This window comes from Gnatocerus cornutus, chromosome 2, assembly GCF_029298725.1.
Source record: "Gnatocerus cornutus isolate USDA-ARS CGAHR chromosome 2, icGnaCorn1.1, whole genome shotgun sequence".
NCBI classification, from domain to species: Eukaryota; Metazoa; Arthropoda; class Insecta; order Coleoptera; family Tenebrionidae; genus Gnatocerus; species Gnatocerus cornutus.
The window spans coordinates 7,292,689-7,314,987 of record NC_142234.1 but is presented as its reverse complement, the minus strand read 5'-3'; the positions used below and the strand labels follow the sequence as shown (position 1 = coordinate 7,314,987).

The 22,299-nt window shown below is 32.2% G+C and overlaps 3 protein-coding genes across 15 annotated transcripts in view; all 3 read left to right on the top strand.

Annotated features, from left to right (window-relative positions):
* Window positions 1–3,889, top strand: part of LOC148178474 (WD repeat-containing protein 47) — a 28,215-nt gene extending 24,326 nt beyond the window's left edge. For both annotated transcript variants that reach the window (XM_088050400.1, XM_088050399.1), the window contains exons 5-7: window positions 1,096–1,292; window positions 2,253–2,953; window positions 3,006–3,889. In XM_088050400.1, the coding sequence (XP_087906526.1) occupies window positions 1,096–1,292; window positions 2,253–2,953; window positions 3,006–3,151 (1,044 nt within the window). In that variant the 3' untranslated portion in view covers window positions 3,152–3,889. The remainder of the gene's footprint in view (window positions 1–1,095; window positions 1,293–2,252; window positions 2,954–3,005) is intronic.
* A 122-nt stretch (window positions 3,890–4,011) lies between these two features.
* LOC148178473 (uncharacterized) lies at window positions 4,012–5,704 on the top strand. 2 transcript variants are annotated; one of them, XM_088029799.1, is made up of 5 exons: window positions 4,012–4,231; window positions 4,286–4,413; window positions 4,459–5,125; window positions 5,173–5,300; window positions 5,349–5,704. In XM_088029799.1, exons 3-5 carry the CDS (start codon window positions 5,017–5,019, stop codon window positions 5,652–5,654), a joined length of 543 nt encoding a protein of 180 aa, XP_087885925.1. In that variant the 5' UTR covers window positions 4,012–4,231; window positions 4,286–4,413; window positions 4,459–5,016; the 3' UTR covers window positions 5,655–5,704. Both variants share the same exon structure in this region; 1 of them encodes a protein (XP_087885925.1).
* A 107-nt stretch (window positions 5,705–5,811) lies between these two features.
* Ae2 (anion exchange protein Ae2) overlaps window positions 5,812–22,299 on the top strand; it is a 36,489-nt gene continuing 20,001 nt past the window's right edge. For 2 of the 11 annotated variants that reach the window (XM_088050521.1, XM_088050512.1), the window contains exons 1-3: window positions 18,159–18,298; window positions 18,839–19,005; window positions 20,503–20,656. In XM_088050521.1, the coding sequence (XP_087906647.1) occupies window positions 18,919–19,005; window positions 20,503–20,656 (241 nt within the window). In that variant the 5' untranslated portion in view covers window positions 18,159–18,298; window positions 18,839–18,918. Of the gene's footprint in view, window positions 5,976–6,029; window positions 6,144–11,211; window positions 11,372–13,180; window positions 13,234–14,153; window positions 14,506–18,158; window positions 18,299–18,438; window positions 18,744–18,819; window positions 19,006–20,502; window positions 20,657–22,299 lie in introns of those variants that run through there. The other 9 variants (XM_088050518.1, XM_088050516.1, XM_088050517.1 and 6 more) reach the window with 9 other exon arrangements.

Genomic DNA, 22,299 nt, shown 5'->3' with positions numbered 1-22,299 from the left:
AATGAATTATGCCTTGAACACAAAAACCAGTTCTAGACTGAACACATGTCTTTCTAATTTTTGCAGAGATAATATCACATACAAATTAATTTGGTGCAAAAAATATTATAAATTATAACATTTATAACATACTTATTAATACTAAAGGGAACATTTAATTTAATTTTTATTATTATTATTATTATTATTATTATTATTTAAATAAATGTACTTTCTGGATTTTTTGTCCACCGAATGAAAACAAGACAGTGTGGGAAAACTTATCTTAGACAGGCAATCGTACAAATGCAATAAAAAGGTGCATCTAGGTAAACTAATGGAAAACTGTCATTGTAGCATTTTCTTTAATTATTTTTTACTGTGTCATTATACTTCACTTTCCAAGCCAAGTTAACGTTTTCGGATTATCAAAGGATTACCGTAAAGCTTTCAATCCAGTTTGAACGACCTAAAATGATCGGAAAGCACATCTGCTAAATAGCAAACAATTCTTTACGTGCGAATTGCAACGTTATCTTAAAATACGTGACTCTTTGCATTGTATGTGTCGCAGCTACTTGGCCTAATCGAGCGTTTTATAAAACAAACCTTGTCATTTCGTGAAACGATAACACTGAGAATCCACATTCATCTTAGTATCTTAGATCTTCTATTCAATTGAACTACTTTAATCCACCGTTACTAAATAAATCTAATATGAATCAATAAATCAAACAAAGTTGATCTCATGGATGGTTCAATACTTGATGCATCACGAACAAAGAGAAATCGCAAAACAACCCAACTAAAAGAAATCGCAATCTTGGAATGTATAAAATACCGATTTCATGTTTTCCTTTCTACAAAATCCACTTACTTGTACATCATAATTGGTAATGCATTTGAATCTGACAGCCATTCTGTTTTATAACACTCTCATCGTTATTAAATTGAGATTTAACATTCAGACTATTCCCTGAAATTCTTATTGTTAATCACATAGAAGAAAATTTTGCAACTGTTCTTTTTACAGTTAAAACATTTTAATTAGTTGTATTATATCGACACGGTGCATTTAAGTGTCTACTCATTATTAAATTGCATTTTTCATTGCAGCCTGTGCCAAGAAACCCAACCGATCAAGATAACAATGACAACGGCGGTGCTAGACCTCGGTTCGTCGCCGTCACATCTTTGGAAGATGTTCAAGCTGTTAGATGTGCAGAGTTTCACCCTGGAGGACAGTTGTACGCAGTTGGATCAAACTCGAAGACTTTACGGATATGTGCTTACCCAAAACTTAGCGACCTCAGGTAAAAATAGGTCAACAATGAAGGTTGAAACTATATATGCTATAATTTGTCACGGCTCTAATCGCATAATGGGTAATTAGAAATTGAGTTGAGATAAATTATGGCACTATAAACAAGGTTAATCGAATGATAAGAAATTGTAGTTTTATTGAGCTTCAGGGGTTTACAAAGTGGTTTAACAATAAACAATTTGTTTAATAAGAAAAACGGTTTTCAGTCGTTAATTAAGAGGTAATGAAAGAACAGATCTAGGTATTTTTTCCGATTAAAATCATTGCTGTAGTGTGTACACCGTTATCACTATAATTATCGATTATTACCATATCGAATTAGAAATGAAATGACCAGTACTTGGACAATACCACTCTACATCCTGCAACTGTTTTTTTTAATTTTTCAATTAACCTGGTAACAATGAAAGATGTGTTTACAACTCTGCGTATGAATATTTTGAGGAAAACTGGCATCATTTGAATTTAAAATTGGAATTATAATTTTTACTGTTAACAATTAAACGCGCCATTATAACCGTTATAAGCAGTGATTTTAATAATTACACGTATTGCATAATTTTCATTTAAAACAGCAACGTGATAGCATCAGTTAGCAGAATATTATAAGCAACCCACAAGTCAGCGAATTTTTAGAGACAGAAATTCAGTTTATTATGAGACCGCCAAATTTATCAACGAAAAGAGAAACGGCGAAGATTAATAGACCTTGGCTATAAAATCATCCATTGACAGCTCAAAACCGGCTTGATTTGTTTATGAGCGATTAGGCTTTCTTTTATTACCATTTTATAATAATAAATAATAGTACAAGGTGTACAAGACAGGAAGTTTAAGGAGAAAATTTTATGGTAATGATTTGTTTTTTTCTATTGTATAATTTACTGAAGTGAAATTTATGCAAGGCTTTGCGCAAAACGGTAGTTATCTAATTTTTCCTCGTTAACAGGGAAGACCATCAAACATATCAACCAATGGTCCTCTTCAAAAGAACAAAACACCACAAGGGCTCAATCTACTGCCTCGCCTGGTCCCCGATCGGCGATTTAATGGCCACAGGTTCAAACGACAAGACCGTGAAACTCATGCGTTTTAACGCAGACACCTCGAATCTCGAAGGAGAAGAAATAGAATTATCCATGCATGATGGTACAATCCGCGATCTGTGTTTCTTGGAAGACACCTCGAATAAATCAAGTCTTTTAATTAGCGGTGGTGCTGGAGATTGCAAAATTTACGTAACGGATTGTGCCACAGGAACTCCGTTCCAGGCTCTAAGCGGTCACACTGGTCATATTTTATCTCTGTACACATGGGGAGGTGCAATGTTTGTTAGTGGATCACATGACAAGACCGTCCGCTTTTGGGATTTACGTACTAGGGGATGTGTTAATATGGTAACGCCGTGTACGATTCCTGGAACTCGCCAAGGATCGCCTGTTGCAAGCCTTTGTGTTGATCCTTCAGGAAGGCTGCTGGTTTCTGGTCATGAGGATAGTTCGTGTGTTTTGTATGATATCAGAGGTGGGAGGAGTGTCCAGTGTTTTAAACCACATTCGGCTGATGTTAGGTCGATTAGATTTTCACCTTCTGCCTATTACTTATTGTCAGCTGGATATGACAACAAGTTGGTTCTTACAGATTTACAAGGTGAGCTTGTTGTGAAGAGACTATTTAATAATAACTTTTGTTCTTTTTACAGGCGATTTGACATTACCTCTTCCAAGCGTGGTGGTAGCACAACATCAAGACAAAGTCATTTCCGGTCGTTGGCACCCATCAGAATTTTCGTTTTTGTCAACATCTGCTGATAAAACGGCGACGCTTTGGGCATTACCGCCCATGTAGATTTTGTTTATAAGTATTTAAAAGTCTGAATTTACTAATACTCATTATTTATGGTTGCACATATTACTTCACTTATTTGAACATCCCAATCATAACAAGTATAGTTTTGTAGTAGAGAAACCAATACTTTCACGAACATCGTTTTTAACTAACATTATTACATTTATATTTAGATATTTTTACATTTGTCTTTTCTATACATGACAATTTTATAAATCGGTTTCAGTTATCTTTTATCAGCTTTTGCTTAAACTAAAAGTGTTTGTTACTTGAAAACGATGCGGACATAACAAGTAGCATATATTTTATTATTATATACGCAATTTGAAGAGTTAAGTGTTGATAATTCCAATTGGCAAAAAACAAAATTGTTAAGTTAGAACGTATCTTATAACGTTTAATGTTGAGAGTAACAAAAGTATGTAGGTCAGCATTTTATTTTATTCAAGACAATAGCCTTTTATAGAGTGCACAATATTTCTATTTGGCTGTACATGTATTCAAAACGAATATAAATTGTGCTTTGTTATAGTTATGATTTGGATTTAAACAATGAATATTGTATATAATAACTTTTAAAGCTTTGTATAAAACATTATGTAAAATCCAGTATTTATGTTACATATATGTATGTAATATTTAATATTTAAAAAATGATAAAAATAGCCTTGTTTTTTTAATTAATTGTATATCAACTTGAATTGTTATTAATTTTACATTAATAAATTTGTCTAATGTTGAATGGTTCTTTAAATGGTGAATGCGCCATTTATAAACCCCGATTTTTGTCCGATTACTAAAATTAATTTTTTGATTCAAATTCAGCGCCAATTTCAGTTCCACCACTTAAATGCTCCTTTAGCCAGCGCAGTGGAATTTGTTTACATACAATAAAAGTTAGGTTAGTTAGACGTCAATTTAGAAGTTTAAATGTTTCTGATTTTATATTCTTAAAATTTCTGCTTAAAATGGGGAAAGGAAAATGTTTCATTTGCAAAAATAGAAACTCACCGTTTTTCCAATTTCCGGCAGATATGTCCAGGCGCCAAAAATGGTTTCAAGCAGTGGAAATGTACTGTGGTTAGTAACTGTTTTTTCAAATAAAAAAATGCTTCCAGGACATTCTATTTTCAGATATTTCAAAAATTCAAGACTTTACGGTCGTTTGCCTAAACCATTTTCGTAAAGATTCTTACACTATTGTGAACAATAGATACAGACTGTTGAAAGAAGCTGTGCCTACAACTCTACCTCTTGAATTTGTAAATTTAGAAGAATTTTTACAGGTTAATGTGCTTTATTTTCAGGTTGCTTGTCCTCCTCCAGAAGCCCCTGAAGAAGAAAAAAGTTACGCTTCAAAAGCAGTTCAGACTGATATATTTTCCATAAATAATTGTAACGAGAAAAGTTTACAAAATCATTGCGAAATTCTGACTAAAACACTAAAGAGAGTCAATAATAAATATTCAGTTTGCTACGCTAAATTGAAGGCGCTTGAAGGCAAGGAGATGAAGTACTCTGGAAGCCTAAAAGCCATAGATACAATTGAACATGATGCTAAAAACGGGAACGAAAAAGCAATTTTTCTCATGGATCTGATTGAAAACTATTCAAAAAGAATCAAAAGCTGATTTAAAAAGGATTTATTTTTTTCTAGGCACTCTGTCTTTAAATGACTGCTCGGCTATTTTCGATAAACATCGTCGACGCCAAATTTGACAGTTATTTGACATTTACGCAAAGATAGGTTAGAATATTGTTTGTTTTTGTCATATTAAAATTGAGAAATTTGAGCCCTCATTTGAACCAAATTATTTCACCAATTTTATCTTGTAATTTAGTTGAAGTTAATATAAGATACTAATATGGCGTATGTCTGTTTTATTTGCGGTGGTAAGGATCGCCCCCAATTTGAATTTCCTAGTGAGCCTAATCTCCGCCAAAAGTGGTTAACAGCAGTACAAAATTTATGCGGTAAGTGTTGTCTTAAGCGGATAATTGCCAATATTAAACTTTCACAGATGTTTCACAAATTCAGGGGCGCAGTACAGTTTGTATGAAGCATTTTCTTAAGAATTCTTTCATTTTGGTTAATCAAAAATACCAGCTATCCAAAGGGGCTGTACCAAGAGAAACACCTCCAGAAACCGTAAGATGTGAATGTTATAGCTTATAAAGTACTTAATGTAATTTGTAGATTCCTTGGTATGTGGAAAAATGTAATAAAAAAGTTCAGGCTAACATAGGGCGCCCAACAAAAATTCCAGTTAAAGTTAAAAAAAAGTCATTGGCTTTGCAACAACATTGTGAAGTTCTATCAAAAACCATCAAGAGGATAAACCGGAAGTGTTCCATTTGTTGTACCAAGTTAAAACATCCCATGGCTGACAGGATAAGAGTAATAGATAAGATTGTGGGCGATATAAAAGATGGTGATGACAACGCCAAGTTTATCATGGATCTCATTGAGAGTTATGGAAAGCATCCCAATTCAGAAATTTAAACTTAAATAAGCTTTTTTATTTAGAAACAATAAATACACATTTTATAAAAGCTTTTTTATTTTTAAATTTAAATTTGGCGCGTACTTTTCTTTCAGTAACGAAATCTGCAAGCTGAAGCTTGCATAGTTGTATTAACTCTAGTATGGTGGCAGCACTTCGAAAAAGCTCTCGAAACGTCAACTTTCAAAACTTTTGTTTACAAGTTCGGAAGTGTGCAGGTTACTCACAAAAATCATTTTAACTCGTTTGAGACTCGATGGCGCTAACATAAATTAAGGCAGATTTGAAAAAAATAGCAAGAATATTGCTAACATGGAGTGGTGAGTTGAGATTTTGAGAGAATATGGAGAAAATTGTAAAATACTATATAAAAGTTAGGTTATTTCAGTGAATGTGCGCTCTTGTGAAACAGGAAATCTACCTGATGCTGACATCCTAGTACAGGTATTTTACGAAGAATCAAGGAGTGATTACTAAACTTGCGAAAGGTGAGATATCACATTCCATTAATTAATTTTTGGACACCTGTTTGGATAGAGTTGATATTTAAGTAATGTTTTATTTTAAACATTGCATTATATTACATAGTTTTGAGTGGTATAAAAAACTCATAACTCACGCTGCTATAGTTACCGTACGATAACTGTTTTTGATTGGTTGTAAAAAATTTTGTTTATAAAATGCGGTAAAAAACAGGCTTTTAAAAGCGGTCGTGAATAAAATTCAGTATTGCACTCGTGACTTATCCGCATTTTCGTCACACCGAAATTTACAATATCTTGCGTAACAAAATCCTCACATCTTTTTACCAAATAAATAAAACATACTTTAATATAAAATGAGAAAAGGAAAACTAATTTCTAATTCCATGTTTTATGCAGTTTTTGCGGAATCATCATGCTCATTTATTAATTTAATTTTAATTTTTTCTAATCTAATTTAAGCGTATTGCATTTTTGATGCAATATGGTTGGAATTATTTTAAATGCTGTTTTGGAATAGAAAATGCCGTCTACTTATTTAATAAATACGAATTTGTATCAGTATTGTAGAACATAAATAATTACAATTGCAAGTTTAAATTGTAGAATATACCAAGATAGGTTATCATTTTATGAAAAAAAATTATCGGTTTTAGCTTCCGGTTGCTGTGTTGTTGTTTTGATTCCCTGAACGAAAAGATGGCTAAAATGCACTTGTGGCTGCAATTTTTTATTTGTTATTATGTTATTGTTAATATTCTTGAACATATCAAAATTTTATAATATACACTCGAATATACATTATCTTTGTTTTAGAATAAGAAAGCAAGATAATTTGTGCCGTTGGAATTTTATTCATGTGTTTTAGCTTTGTTGTTTCTTCTGGTTTTCTCAACCCCCTTTTAGTTTACTTTTTTTTTTTCAAAAATACATACAAAAGATCATTGTTTGCAAGTTGCTTGACAGCATTTATTTTCAATTTGAAACATATAAAGCTGTCAAAAGCCACGAAAAAAGGGGAAAGACGAAAACGTTCTAACAAAACCATTTTTTTAGAAAATGTTTCTGTTATGTAAATTTAAGGATGTGTATGTACAGATACATACACAAATAAATTAAATATGGCAATGTCGACACCAAGAATAAAAATTATCGAAATATTTATTATTTTTGTCAGAAACCGGATCGAAATATATATACACATAAATACAAAAGAAAAATCAATCAAAATTCAAGTTTCATATGTCAGGCTAAAGACCATATTGAATATACTTAATTTTTTTAAAACTCGGTGGTGGCGCAGAAATACTATACAATCCTTGGTGACCAGTCTCGACCTGTTTGTTACAAGTCGTTTCACGTTTTCGTGTCAGGCCTGTTTCGTGTATCATAATCACTTTTTCAAACAATGTAGTTGACGAAGTTTAGCAGGGTCTGTCTTGCGATATTGTATAAAGAATCTAAATAATGTGTCGGTCTATTGTCAATAGTTTAACCCTAAAACTAACGCTTACCTTACAAAAAATGCAGTATTTTGTTCAGTACCACGTACTTCCCACACTTCGTCATGAATAAAATGCATGTAATTTGCCATTTTAACCAAATGAAAACCGCGAAAATCCGTCACGAAATTCAAACAATACTTCTCCGATGAAAGATGGCAATTAATTAAATAATCTGTTGGTGTATATAGTTACGTAAATTCTAAAAAACAAAACGCAAAAACTTATTTGAAGGCTAACAAAAAAGACCCTTTTAGCAAGTAAAGTGATACGCATTACTAAATGTTTTTTTTTAATTATTATTATTTCAATTTTATTTAATTATTATAAATATTTATGTATAAACAAATCGGGCCATGCAGACAAAATGTAACATTTTAATGTTTTATCTGAAAATCATAAACAAATTCGATCCTGTAAAATCGATTATTATTATTAGGCATAAATTAATCAGTTTGCAGAGTAGAATTTTTTGAGTGATGTTATATCGGATGTCAATGTTTTGTCGCAGATTTCGTTTCGCTTCGAAGTATGTAGTCTATTTCCGAATGTTTGGAATTTGATGCTGATATTGATATGCCTATTAAAAAATATTTCTTTAGTCGGTCGCCACCACCTTAAATTTGGTTGCCCTTGTGCAGTGCACACCTCACCTATCCGCTTGGCGTGCCACTGCGGATGAGCTAATAAAAGTATAGAGTAATGTTGCTTAATCGCCAAATAAAATTAATCAAATCGAAACCATGCAAACGAAGTTAAATCGAAACCATGCAAACGAAGTTTTTTTTTTATGAATTTTGAACTTCTGAATTCATTTTGAAGTTCCAGTACGTTTTTTTATCTTTACTTGGATCTAATCGCTCAGATCTCCAGATTTCTGATTGATTCGATGAAAACATCATAAAATTTGACAAACATGGAAAAATTTGTTAGAAAGGGTGAGTAGAAATAGTCTTAGAACCCGATTTCAAGTCAGTAGCGAAAAATTGTATTGCCGCAGTTGCTAAGGTAACATCATTTTAATTGGAGTTGCTAAGGCGCAACTCTGATTTGAAATGCCGCAAGTCAACATGAAATCGGGCCCTTTGTCTACATAAATGGGCAAAAGGGCACTGCGTATTTACAAAGTGCAAAATTCTATTGTTTTTTTATGTTATTTGCGATTGTCGACGGAAGAGTATTTCAAGTACACATTTTAATGAGCTCTATATTAAACGAATCCTAATGATAATGAATAATGATCGACACGCCATTCGTGTCAATTAATTAAGTGTTAATAATTACTCCTATTATTTTTATGGAGCACATTTTCATAAAATTTTATTACAACCGGTTCCTATCTGTAACATGTAAAATTATGTAAAATGTTGCACTTTATACGTTAATAGGCAATTTGGAGCAGTCCCATTAGAAAAATTGTTTAAGTTTTTTATTTCCAGCAGTTAGGTAACATTAATTTTTTTTTCATTTTTTGCTCATCCTTTGAAATTTCTGCTGTTCCAAACAGCATGACTGGAAAATTTTGTCTTCCCACGATTAAGACAAGTTTTTCTAAAAGGAGCTAACCTCCTTTTATGACCAAAACTTGTCATGGCACTTGGATCACAACTAGCAATTAACGTAGGTAATTATTATTTACTGGCTTTTTATACTATCATATTACATTTGGCAATATCGCATATTTACCTCGCACAAGCTCAAGGCAAGCCTCATTGTCTCAGATCGTGGTGAAAATTCAGGTTAGGCTAGGTCAAACACCTCAAATGTTACGTTCATGTAGCTGCTGGAATAGTTACGCAATCGGTTTTTGCCTTGGTTTTTGTAGAACGATCCAGAACTATCAAAACTGTGTTCGATGCTCTAATAAATTAATATACAATCTATTTCTGTACAATCAATGTGTGTCTATTTAGGTCTAGTTAAATCTATGGAAAGTTTATTTTGAAAGTGATGAGGCTTTCGTTAAACACTCTTAATTAATGCATGGTTGTGGTATCTAAGGGAACATCATACACGTAATGTCACCCTTGTTGGGGTTGGATATCAGGAAGACAAACTAATAATTCACAAGAAAATTAATTAACAGCGTTAGATTCCTCTTTTGCATAATTTTTTTGATCTATACGAGTTCTCTGCAGTCTTCTCTTTAAAAAAGTAGCAGTGGCCTATTGCAGTTATTTCTAAAATTTGTTCTATAGTTCGCATAAGGTCGTTAATAAAATTGCCAATTACCAACTTGTTATATAAATAAATAATAAAGAGTTTTTAACAACCTTTGGAAAAGGAGGAGCGAAAACAAACATTGATTGATGAGATTCGCGGAGAATTTACTGAATTAAATCAAATTTTAACGAGTCCTGAAAATTCTCGGTTATTCAGTGTTCCGAAATATTCAGAATGCTGAATAACACTGTTAGTTCAACTGCAAACGAAGAGATGTCGAGATGTTTTCGAGATGTCGAAAATTTCAATTTTAGAATGATGTTTCCAAATAGAAATTGGTACATAGCAACTGGCGCATCCACCATTTTTGAAATTTATTTTTTTTAACTTTATAGAAAAGTTAATTGTTTTTGTGGTTACACGTCATTTTTAAAATAACAGATTTAACCCAAAGTTTAAACATACATATCTTTTATCGATTGGATTCAAAAATTTTCAACTTGGAGGTGTTGATAACATTTAATCGGATTAGCCATATGTTTTAAGAGTTTCCAAATCTCCGAATTGATATTGGAAATCTATAAATAGCTCAACTATTGTTGCCAACAATTCGGTGTTGAATGACATGCCCATTTCGCATACCACCACAGCGACTGGGTTCACATTTGACGTAGATTTGATTCATCCTCTCGGTTAATGCCAATTGTTTTTGTTTGTTCTTTATGAACCTAAAATCGTGTTATTTTCACCAATTTCAAACTATGATATTGCAATATTGTTACCAAATGAAATAGCCGTTGTACAAACTTTTAAACAATTATTAAAGTTTGCACTCATATTTTTTATTGAGTAAAATTGGTATGAATCATCAAATTTAGAGAATTTATTATATAAACTTTACGGTAACAATGCCGCAGGCATTTTACAAAACGTTGTATAACTGTTGTCCAAAGAATGGAACAAAAATAGAACTGATAATGAGCTTTATTTAAGGATCCTTTCACAGATTAAACAAAAGAACTTTGTTAGAAATTACCCTAATTGTAACAAATATTCAATGTGCAAATCAATTGCTTCCTAAATAGGTATTAATGGATCAATGATTACTGAAAGTATTTGTAGCCATATGGCAGTAACGAGATATAAAACGTACGCCTATCAAACAGTTTAGTTAAATTTATTGCCAATAGTTTTCGAACAAGGTCAATACAACAGTGACACGAATATTTGTTCCCAACGCGCTAATTAAATAAATGTGATTTCCATAAAGTTCAAGGAGCATTCAATAGTTAATTACTCATGCAGCTTAATACGAGATGCATATTATTACGGGAAGAGAGCAGTATCTGTGGTGAAAACTAATCGAATGTGTGTGTACTGTCTGCTTTAGTACACCTTTGTCAGTGACAGAGACATGTGGTTTTCCATGTGCGTTCGTTCCGTGTAAGAATTTATGTAATACGTTGCTGCATCTTTCAAAGGATTATTTTTAATTAAATAAAGAGCTTTATCAATTTTTACCTGCACGTACCATGTATCGATCCATTTGACATTCAACGTCTATAATTGGTAAGTTTGAGAACAACAGCCTGTTGCCACGAATAAAATCAATTTTTAGAACAAGTCTGGATTTCATATAAAATCGTTGCTAAAATATTTTGATAATTTGAAAGAGGTTTATAATCTCAGACAACGTATCGATCAAACAGTTTACCTTAGTTATAATTTTAGATCGTGTTTGAAATATGTATTCAGAATTCATATGCAGTATTATCGGCCGTAAAAGAATGTTTATCAACACGGGTATTATCATACCATTTTTGATTAAATGTAATCATTGCTAATCACAGAGATTGGCGAATTATTATCTACAGGTTTCAAATGGCGTTTTTTGAATTCTCAAACAGAATAAAGTTGCGCGTCTTCGACATAGTTGTTTTACTGTTATTTATGTAATCTCAACTACACCGGAACAAGAATTTACGCATGGATGTTCAGATGGACGGTAAGCTACTTTAGAAGAATTCTTAAAAAAAAATACAATGGTTGTTGCAAACATACAATAAGCATTATTGTTTATTCTTAGAACAAATAAATTATTGCGGTTTTATTAGATACTAATTTTAACGGGTCGGATATAATTTGTGGTGTTGCATAAGAGGCACTTACACCTGCACCAAGAAAACTTTTAGAACAAATTACCATATGGGAGAAATTTGTAATTAAAGTTGGGGTTAGAAACTTGATGGATTCCAGTCTGTTATTGAATGACTAATCTATTTTTTACGTGTAACTATTATTTTAGAACCAATGAGAGCAAATAAGTTTTATACAGGAGTTTAATTAAACTAATTTGCATTTTAACGTTTGCAATTATTTTAAGTACTTAGGTAGGTACACGTAAAAATAAATTTAAGTGTATTATTTATAATTTATCTTTTGCTTAATAATAAATATTATTGCTTAAAAATACCTAGTCACATATCAGTCAGTAATAAATCCCTATTGATTAAAGTAGTAAAGATAACATTTGAAACGTGAGTTGGCGTTCTTAGTTTACGCAATAGCTAATTTATATGTTTTAGACGTTTTGCCATTTTTTTTTGTTCGCTTATTAATAACTTCCGCTTATTGTTTTATTTTATTACAGATCTAATTAATGTGCATGCATCTCATTTCGTTCCCAAAAATTTGGGGGACAAATTAATGATAACAGTACTGTAACAACTGGTTATGTTAACAAACACAATTTATTATGTTCGTGTTTTTGTGTGATCTTGTTACACTACTTTCTAAAATACGTTATCAAGTAGTTCCATATTTTTTTAAATTTTACACAACTTATTAAATGCTAAGGTAAGAAATTCATAATTTGATGGTGCTAAAAGTGCAAGAGAAATAATTCAACAGTAATAATAAATTACACCTTCTGACAATTTAGTTTAGTATTATCCTTTTTATCGCTTTAATTTATTAATGCGTACTTTAATGTATTAAGCTAAAGAAATTCTATTAAGAATAATCTCAGACAAAAATGCTTTTTTTAGATTCTGTACTTTTAACATCAAAGAAAGTAATCATAAATCTTAATCACATTTCAACTCAATTAACTCAGTTTCGTTGTTTTCACTTTTCATAACCGAACGTGTAATTTCAACGATTTTCTGTCAGACGCCAATACACGTGAAATTTGATAGATCTATATTAAGGTCCGATGAAGTAATTTACTTTTTATTAATGTTTTAGAGAAATTACCAATAAATTACAGTTCTAATATACACCACATGGTTGTTTATCTAATCTCAATCATTACTTGAACTTATAAACACTCATTTATGGATAGGTCTAATGTAGTGTACGTCGAGCATTTGCAAAGTAATTGTCGAGAGAATTTCCGATGTTTCTCCGTCAATTACTGAAGGAACAACGAAGTAAGTACAGATCTAATATTCAAGAAATTAAAGTAAATTTAATCTAGCAGACAGATTAATTCAATTTAAGCATTAATAATAGTAATTAGATGAGATGTTTTGAAAGACCTTCTGTAGTACACTTTTTCAATAAATCTAGGATATATTGCACAAACCAAGGTTAACCGAACTTACAAAATAATAATACACCTTCATGGGATAATTTAAATAGCCTTTATTATGCATTGTAGAAGCTGAAAGGTTAAAGAATTGATTTAAATATAAAAATCGGTTTCTAAGCTCACCAAAATGTATGAAAATTTAAACCCTATTGCTTCATATCCGACTTTATTCTTGTAAGTTACGTTATAAATGTAAAAATAACGTTCCACAATATATTAGTGCAGTAACCCATTCATGCAATTAATCATAAATTTTAACTGATGGAAGAGAAATGCTAGCCAAAAAAAGTTGCGGTTATTAGCGTTGCAACAGCTCCAGAATTTCAATTTAAAATGTTTTTAAAATACGTGCAAAATAATAGTCTGTAAGTATTTTCGCATATTTGTATGGTTGGACTCTGTCTGCTACAAAGTTTACTTTGTAGGTATATTATTAAAATGGGTTGTAACTTTTCAGATAAAAAAGATACCTACGCTTTTTTATTACAGCTCTGTCTAATTTTGTTGTCTATTAATTTATAACATGTTTTTGTAATTTATTGTTGTTTTTTTCTTAAAAACTTTGAGTAGTATGTATTTTTATTCAATGTTTATTTACAGTGCGTACAAATCCAAATGGTAAACAAATTTATCATTTAATTCACTGGACACCGCGAAAACAAATCACATGACGGTCCATCAATGCCTTGCTTTAATTGATTATTCATTACGTTTAACTTTCACTCATGACACACATTGTAACAGTTCTTTTTTTTGCAGGACCAGTCATTGACTTTTGATACAAGACGGGGACGAAAAATACCACACGTTTCTTTTTCTCTGGAGACGTCAAGGACGTCGAAACGTCGGATTTAGGATACCCCATGTTTTTTCAAGTTCTATTTGCTATTACTCGACTTGGACGATCACCTAGAAAAAAAATCTATTCTGTTCCATAGACTGTTGGTGAATAGTGCGCATTTTTAAACAATTGTGATTTTCATTTGGTTCAATTAAGCATCAATTGGGATACTTTTCAGTTCGTGGTGTTTAAATCAAGTGTCATAAAATGAATAACGCTGCCAAGACGAATCTAAGGAAATTGTCGTTCTTAGGATTTGCGTCTAAGAAGGTGAGTTTGTTTGGAATTTTATCGCTTCATTGTGTCGTCTATTGTAAGTTTCGCTTGCTTTATTTCTTGTTGCATTGCGTGTTACTCATACTTTACTAGATAAATACAAAAAGGTTTAAAACTGGCAGAATCGCACGGAATAGTAAACCATCAGATTCCGACAAACTTTCTTGCGTGTACGATCTATCGTTTCTTCGCACACAATTGGTGGATAATTTTTTATTCAGAAACAAAGTAATAATAAACCACATTTTCCAAAGATTTTTTTTTGTTTTCCTCTTAATTCTAAACCTGTCTCAGAAAAAAAAAATGCGTATCCACTTTGCCAACACAAAGCTTGTTCCCCACAAACCAAACTTCGTCAAAAAATGCTGACGCGCGTAGCCTTGCTACCGAAACGCGCGTCAGCGTTTTTTTACAAAGTTTAGATTGTGGGGAGTAAAAGTGTTTGTGTCAGTGTTGTGAACATCAACTTCCAAGAAAATATCTTGTATCTACTTGGAGTTTTCAAAAATTGACATTACTTTTGGTGCCCTTTGAGTTGATGGTTCGTCGTTCCATTGCATGGGTCAGTTTGTCAGATTCTATCGAGAGATCAAATAAAAACAAATAATGGCTTCGAAATTTCAAGTCATGTCTTTGATTGAAGAAACAGTATTTTGTTTCTGTCAAGTAATTTGACGTCAAACTGGAAATTTTGTGAAAATTTTAATAAACGATTTTGACAACGCTGTCATGTTTGATTCATATTGCAAAAACTAATAACAACACGGACGTTTCGCTTTCCATTTTTTGCATTCCACGACAGTTTTTATCTTATAACTTCAAAATTGGCAGTCGTCAAAGTGGCAATTAAGGACACGCTGTGGAATTCCAAATGATGAGTTTTTATTTGATCTCTTGATAAATAAATCTAATTTTTGGACTTGAATTCTTTATTTTGTTGTTTAACAGTAAAAATTGAAAATTTTACAAAATTTTCTTTGCTCTTCTACGAAAGTAATTTATAGGGTTAGTAGCCGTCTGAATATTAATCTATAAAATGCAGGAATTTTGCAACCCTCAACCTCTGAGACATTTTTTTCCAAAAATCATAAAAATTCAAATGTCGAAAATTTACCATTAAATAACAGAAACAAATTTGAATTCCAGTGATGTTGTTTGTAGTATCTACAACGTCGTTTTATCGATCACCACTAATTGTTGACACATCATTTTCAATTTCTCTTAATACAAATTGACTGCCTGAAAACTCATTAAATAAAAATAACCTCAACTAGACTTAACTGAATTAGTGTCCAGCCAAGGCAGTTGCTTCGCTTCTCTAAATTCAACAAGTTACAGTTTATCATTTATTGCATCATTTCCGTTTATGACACCTTTTCATATATTTGATCAGCCGAATATTTTGTCTTGAACCATACAATTTTGACTCGGATTTTGATTGATGACGTAGGCGCCTTCCCTCGATTTCAACTACTCCACTCCACGGAACAATACGTGATACATTTTTTTATTGGTGGATTTGATTCAGGCAGTTAGGCACTCGATGATTGGAGTGATATTAACGTCATTACCAGGTTACCTGTCCATAATTGTCGATTTATGCATTGAATTGTAGGTGATGAATTTATTATTGATTTGTCACATTTGTCCAATTTTGCGTTAATTTGCTGGAGAGTTAAATCAACTTGCCGTGGGTGTTTCATTTATATATATTTACGCAATTACATTCATTTTTTATCTCCACCCAACTAATAATGGAATGTTTAATTATTATTTATTAAGTAAATATGTATTTAGTCGTGACGATTTAATCCATCAAATTGTTATTGAAATAGAGTGATTATAGGTTTTATTAGAGCTAGACTGGTTTAGTAAGATTTCCTGATTGTTTATCTCGAGTGAAACACTTAGAAATTTCCTTTGATGCCCACTTAATTTTTGTATTTTGTCTGTTGCATTTTTATTTTCTATAAATAAAAATTATTTTTCGCAAATTGTGACTGCTATGACTAAAATTAAACAATAACTGAGGATAATACATCAAAATGATTGATTATTATTGACAGGTAAGCGAATTCTTACTCTTTCGCAACACCTTTTTTCTAATCCTTCGAAATCCATTGTTTCAAAATGACTCAAAGAGTCAAAACAGATTTGATTTATCATTGACAAATTCTTCGAAACTAGTTATACCATCTTAAATGAACTTCTTAATCACGACAGGAAATGAAAAGTTTTCAACTTGAGACTACATTGTCTCATTTTCGAGGATTGCTCTAGTATTGAAGCTCATGTTTATTACATCGTTTCTTGTTAAGGTGCGACTGAAACTGAAACCCTATAAATTCCCATAAATAGGATTTATTATAGGCAAGATATCTGCTAAACTCTCTAATAACCTAGTTATACCTTGCCAATACGAATGTTGAAAGATCTTACAGATCGTTAACCTGCACACTTACACTTGAAAACCGGTTGCTTTCAGATACCATTTACAAATCCATGTAGGTTAATCACTGTAAGCAATTAATTGACTGGCTTCTAAATGGGATTAATTCATCTGAAGATTTCCAAGTGTATTCAAACATTGAACCTGAGCTTTAGATGAACAGTTTGTAATTCAAATTGTTTATTGATCAATAGAGCCTATTAATTTAGTTTGATGTGAATCGTTTGTAAATTTACATGGAGGTTTCTCCTTTTTGTTGGAAGCTACAGATTTGCTCTCGAGAACTAATCTTTTATAGTAATTATCACGATTTGACGAAATTATTGTAGCTCCTTTCTATTGTAAAAAATTAGGACATGTTGAAAGTGAGATTATATGTAGCTTGAAGTAAATCGGGAACGTCTCATTTTACTTTAATTGATTACAAAGTTTTATACACAATTATTGATCATCTCTGTCTTTGATATTGATCAAATCACAAATCGAAATCACTAATAACAAAGGTCGAAGCTGATTTCTTAGAATTTTAAATTTTGATAAAGGAAAAGTTTCAAAAATATGTGTCTAGATAACGAATTATTCTAAAGAAAAACAGATTTAAAAGAATTTTTATCTATTGAGCTACTGATGCGCTGATTACTTAAGTCGCTTATCCAACAATATTTTTTTCAAGTGTGTGATTAAAAACATCCTTCATCGGAATTTTTGAGTAATCAATCAAATCAGCGCAAATATTTTAACTTTTTTTAAACACTTTTATTAAGGCCATGGGAAAAACTAGCCTGTTTAAATCATTCAAAGGTCAAAACGTGGTGTTACGTTGACCCATATCAAGGTGAATGATTTTACAAGCCTAGCACCAAACTTAGGCCAGTTGTAACCAGAACCAATAGGAAAAGTGGTAATTTTGTAAAAGTTTGCACACCTTCTGTCAAAAGATGTTTTTATAGTTAATCTCGATTTTGACCGCCTCCAAAGGTCACCACGTGGTGTAGCTTTGACCTATACCAAGGTAGATAGTCTTAGTTAAAACCTACCGAAGCATGTCTTCGTGTTCAATTAAAAATGCAAAAGTAAATGTCACTGGTAATGACCTTGACTGTGAGGCCGTTGGAGGAACACTGCATGCGCGAGGGTCTCGTATCGACCCATGTAGAAGCTAGGATCGGAAGGATTCCTGCCGCACTAGGTCAGTGCTCGGCGGATCTTGCCGGCCGCGGTACTCGCTTCATTCACTGCCGTCATCGTTATCGTTGTACATCTATCGCGTGACCAAACACCTGATTTCGCAAAATTCGAGTGTTAGCAGTGATGAGCTCTTAAAAAAAGCAGATTACGGTACACATCCTGGTTGTGTGGTTACCAAAAGCAAATAATATTTATTCCTAGTAAAAAAGCATCACTTTCCCTTTTACTCGATCAATTCAAACAAACTTTGTTCTAAATATAATAGCTCTATCAGCTGATTTTATTTTTAGTGACGGCATTGAAGTTCCGGTTTATGATCCTAAGCAATCTGTTGACCTTACGCTTCTTTGAATGAATGAATGACAAGGCTATTTTTAGTAATTCAGTTTAATTCCGAAACCGGCGCATCCACCAAAATTTCACTCTCGATTTAATTAACTAACTATGATACTCTATTGCTTAATCAAATAACTGCACTTTAAAATGTTTTAAATTCCCTTGGGGGCACTTTAATTTGTAGAAAGTGGGTGATTCTATTATAAAACTCATCTAAGTAAAATCTACCTGTTTGTTCAGTGTCCCCATTTCATAAAAGGTATCTTGAGTCTAAATAAAATTAATAACTCGACGCAGGAAATTGAATAAATATTATTTGCATGAATTAAATTCAGTAATTAAAAATTAATTAAGAATCGCGCTGAACTTGGCAGGAGATTTGTTGAGTTGAACTCTGAGTGGAGTGTAAAATTCGTTAGAATGAGATTTTTGTTATGCCTACTGAGAAAACAGCGCAAAGATCATTGTTGCAGCGAGCAAGAGATAAACTGTTTAATTGGTTTCGGCATTTAGGACATCAGGTGAGGAACAGTTTCTTCTTATTTTAATTTTAGAATTTTCTATAGGCTGTTCTAACAATAAGCAACTGTTTAATAACGAATGCATTGTTTTCTGCTCTGTCGCTAGTTGTAGTACAACAAAACTGAGATTGTAAAGTCCGTTGTATTGACTTTTTTTTTAAAGAATCGAATGATGCAAGAGGAGGAAGATAAATAAAAAATCATTAAAGCAATTATTAATAATTTTATTTATATTCAAGTTTGATTTAATTAAAGATGAAAACTATATGAAGGTAGAATTATAATAAACGGAGATTTTCAGAAGAGTTTTCTGAAGCTCTTATTGATGGCTTTCTGTCACTGGTTGAGCCTCATGTTTATCGAATTACGGAAGAAATGTTGACAAATTTAGTGTCCTCAGAAAAGAATTACAATGTTATTTTCATTTCCAAATAATGTGTACACATCGACACGTAAGTGATCTATCTTTATTACCCTCTGACAAGCTTTCCAACTTATTTGATATTCTTGGTAAATATTTGTTTGCAGTTTCTTTGTCTTTCTAATTTTCTCAAGAAACAATAAAACACAAATTGAGGCGTAGTTTCTATGTCTATTTGAGACGCCCGAAGAATGTAAGCAACTCATAGATTTGTCATCGTAAACAAACGATTTGCCAAGAAAAAAAGGATTCATTCAACCTGGAAATCTGGAAAGAACCGGTAAACCGTAATTAAAGCGCTTAGCAGAGCGTCGAGTTCAATCGTTAGACATGGAACTTTGTTATGTGTGCACTTTTGGATCATAATCTCGAACATTTCCAACATTAATTAATTAGATCAGGGTGTAACTGAGTTGCAGCGTGATTTTATGAGAGGTAACGATTTTAGTATGAGAATCTGAGACAATAAGGAGACAACAAGGAAAATCGCACTATTTTGAAGCTTATCAGTCTGAATAAAAAATAACAATAATGAGTAATTATAACAAACATTTGCAATTTTGGAGATTACGCTTTTGATCTAATCAGACACGGAATTGCTCTTTGGCCAAATTTTATATAGTTTTTAATGCATGAGAGTCATATAAAAATAAAAGGCTATAAATATATCACTTTAAACTTTTGAACGTAACTCCTATCAACGGTATCTTTCAGTTTAATCGTCTGCAAAGATTGATGATATTTTATTTTCAAGGACGCTTCTATAAAAGATGAGGTTGACATTTTATTTGGGAACTTGTAAAAGACAATCACCAAAGCACGCAACCATCATTTTGGTATAATTGTGTAATTTAGCGACTATCAAGCAATGAACCGATCGTGGAGACATGCAAAATAAATAAGCAGTTATTAATTCAGTTTTTCTTTATTACGATATACATTATATATTTTTGATATCCCACTCATTTACTGTCACACCCACATCAAAGAAATGAAAGACTTGCTCTTTTGACCAAGTTTCCTAATTTCGTAATTGAATGTTTGATGTGTAAACTTGTTTTTATTTTTTTTTACAGAATGATGGCAGCAGCAATGATCCAGATGTCGTCCAACTCGACGAAGAATGTGCAAAGGTGTTTGCCATGGACACTGATAACAGTGGTTTTGACATACAGAAATTTCATGATACTCCAGGCATACCACGACAGTATGGTGAAAAAGATTACATACGTAAGTATAGCAACCAAATCGACACATAACAAATGGCAGTACCATATTTATTTATGCAGCTTTTATGCTCATGCAAATAGCGGAACATAATAAAAACGAAATCTCGCATGAGTAGATCAATCAATTTATCAAACTTCAATATCGGTAATCTGGAAACATTTCTGGAAATAACTAACTCGCTTTGTTCGGAGTTTTCGTGATACTCAATTTTATTGGTTTGGTTTTCTTAAGACAATCCATTTAGATTTGGGATAACTCTAAACACGATAATTTGCTATTTATTGTTCTAAAACAAAACTACTGACTTGGACATAATAAATTTTATGCTTTTGCATGAGCGAGATTTTCCTGCTGAATTCTTTATAGCTATTTAGCCTTGAAACGAGACCTTCAGTGAGGTGGTTTCTGATAAGAAATAGCCCGTTAGGGAACAAAGAATAATTTAAGATTATGACCGTTTGGCACGTTGAGCAAATACATAACGAGTTAAAAAACTTATAACGGCTCTAGATGCACCTGTTTTATTATTAGTTAAAGTTAAAAGCAGGAAAAAAAGCCAGCTTTTGCTGCTTTGCTTTTTCATCGAATGCTTTTAATCAGCTTAATTCCCCCTGTTTTCCAGCGACACGAAAAAATTATAAATTATCGTGCCTGGAGCTTCCAGGGCCAGTTTTGTTCCCATATTCTCATACATTTTCAAGTGAAAATTATTAATGATTAAAAAGAGAGTTCAATTATACGAGTAGTGAACTTTCCATCATTTTTATGGAGCGATGAGCATAAAAGTCCTATTCATGTACATTCCTTTATTATCACGAACATGTCTGCACTTTTATTGAAAGTAAACCGCACAATTTAAATGCTACCGGAACAAAAAAAGACTGCATTCAACAGCTGCAAGCAATGTTACAACTTGTGATAACAATGAAAAGCGTGGAATAAGTTGATGGAAACGTGGAAATTTTACAAAGCTTATTTGGAAATAAAAGGAAGCGTCAGGTCTGGGTGTTTTTGATTTAGTTTTGAATTATTAAAGGGAAACTAAAATGGGGTTTTAGAGAGGGCAAATCAGTTTTCCTGCTTTTACTAAAATTAGAACCATAAGAGATAATTAAGATTAATAAATTATGACAATAGTAGAGGTCAATTTCGTGCTACACACACAAGTGATGACTTAAACAGAGAAACCTTTTTTAGCTGGTGAAAAGCTCGATGTTAAAATACGTGAAGCAACCTTTTCAACATCAAATGGCACTTATTTGAAAATCTTTTCAACATTTAATATTACACTATTGAACGTATGAAAGTTTGGGGTTTTAAAGCGGAGACTTTGGTTGTCCCAACTTTTTATTGGAAATTACTTTTAAGACCTAGCTAAAAAGCTTAGTTCTTCAATGTCAGGCTCTGTACGACTACGTGTGTACTTCACTGCTACAATTACTTTTTCATAGTTTTCTTCTTTTTCTATTTGCATTGGACTTGACATTTTTATTGAAAAAAAATCTTGCAAAAAATAATGGGGTCAGAATGACAATGACTTATTTCCCCACTATAACGTCTCGTTTCTTCTTAGATCATGGTCATTTTGCGTTTTTGAATTAAATTGCATCAAGTAGAATTTATTCTAACGTAGTGGTGTAGAT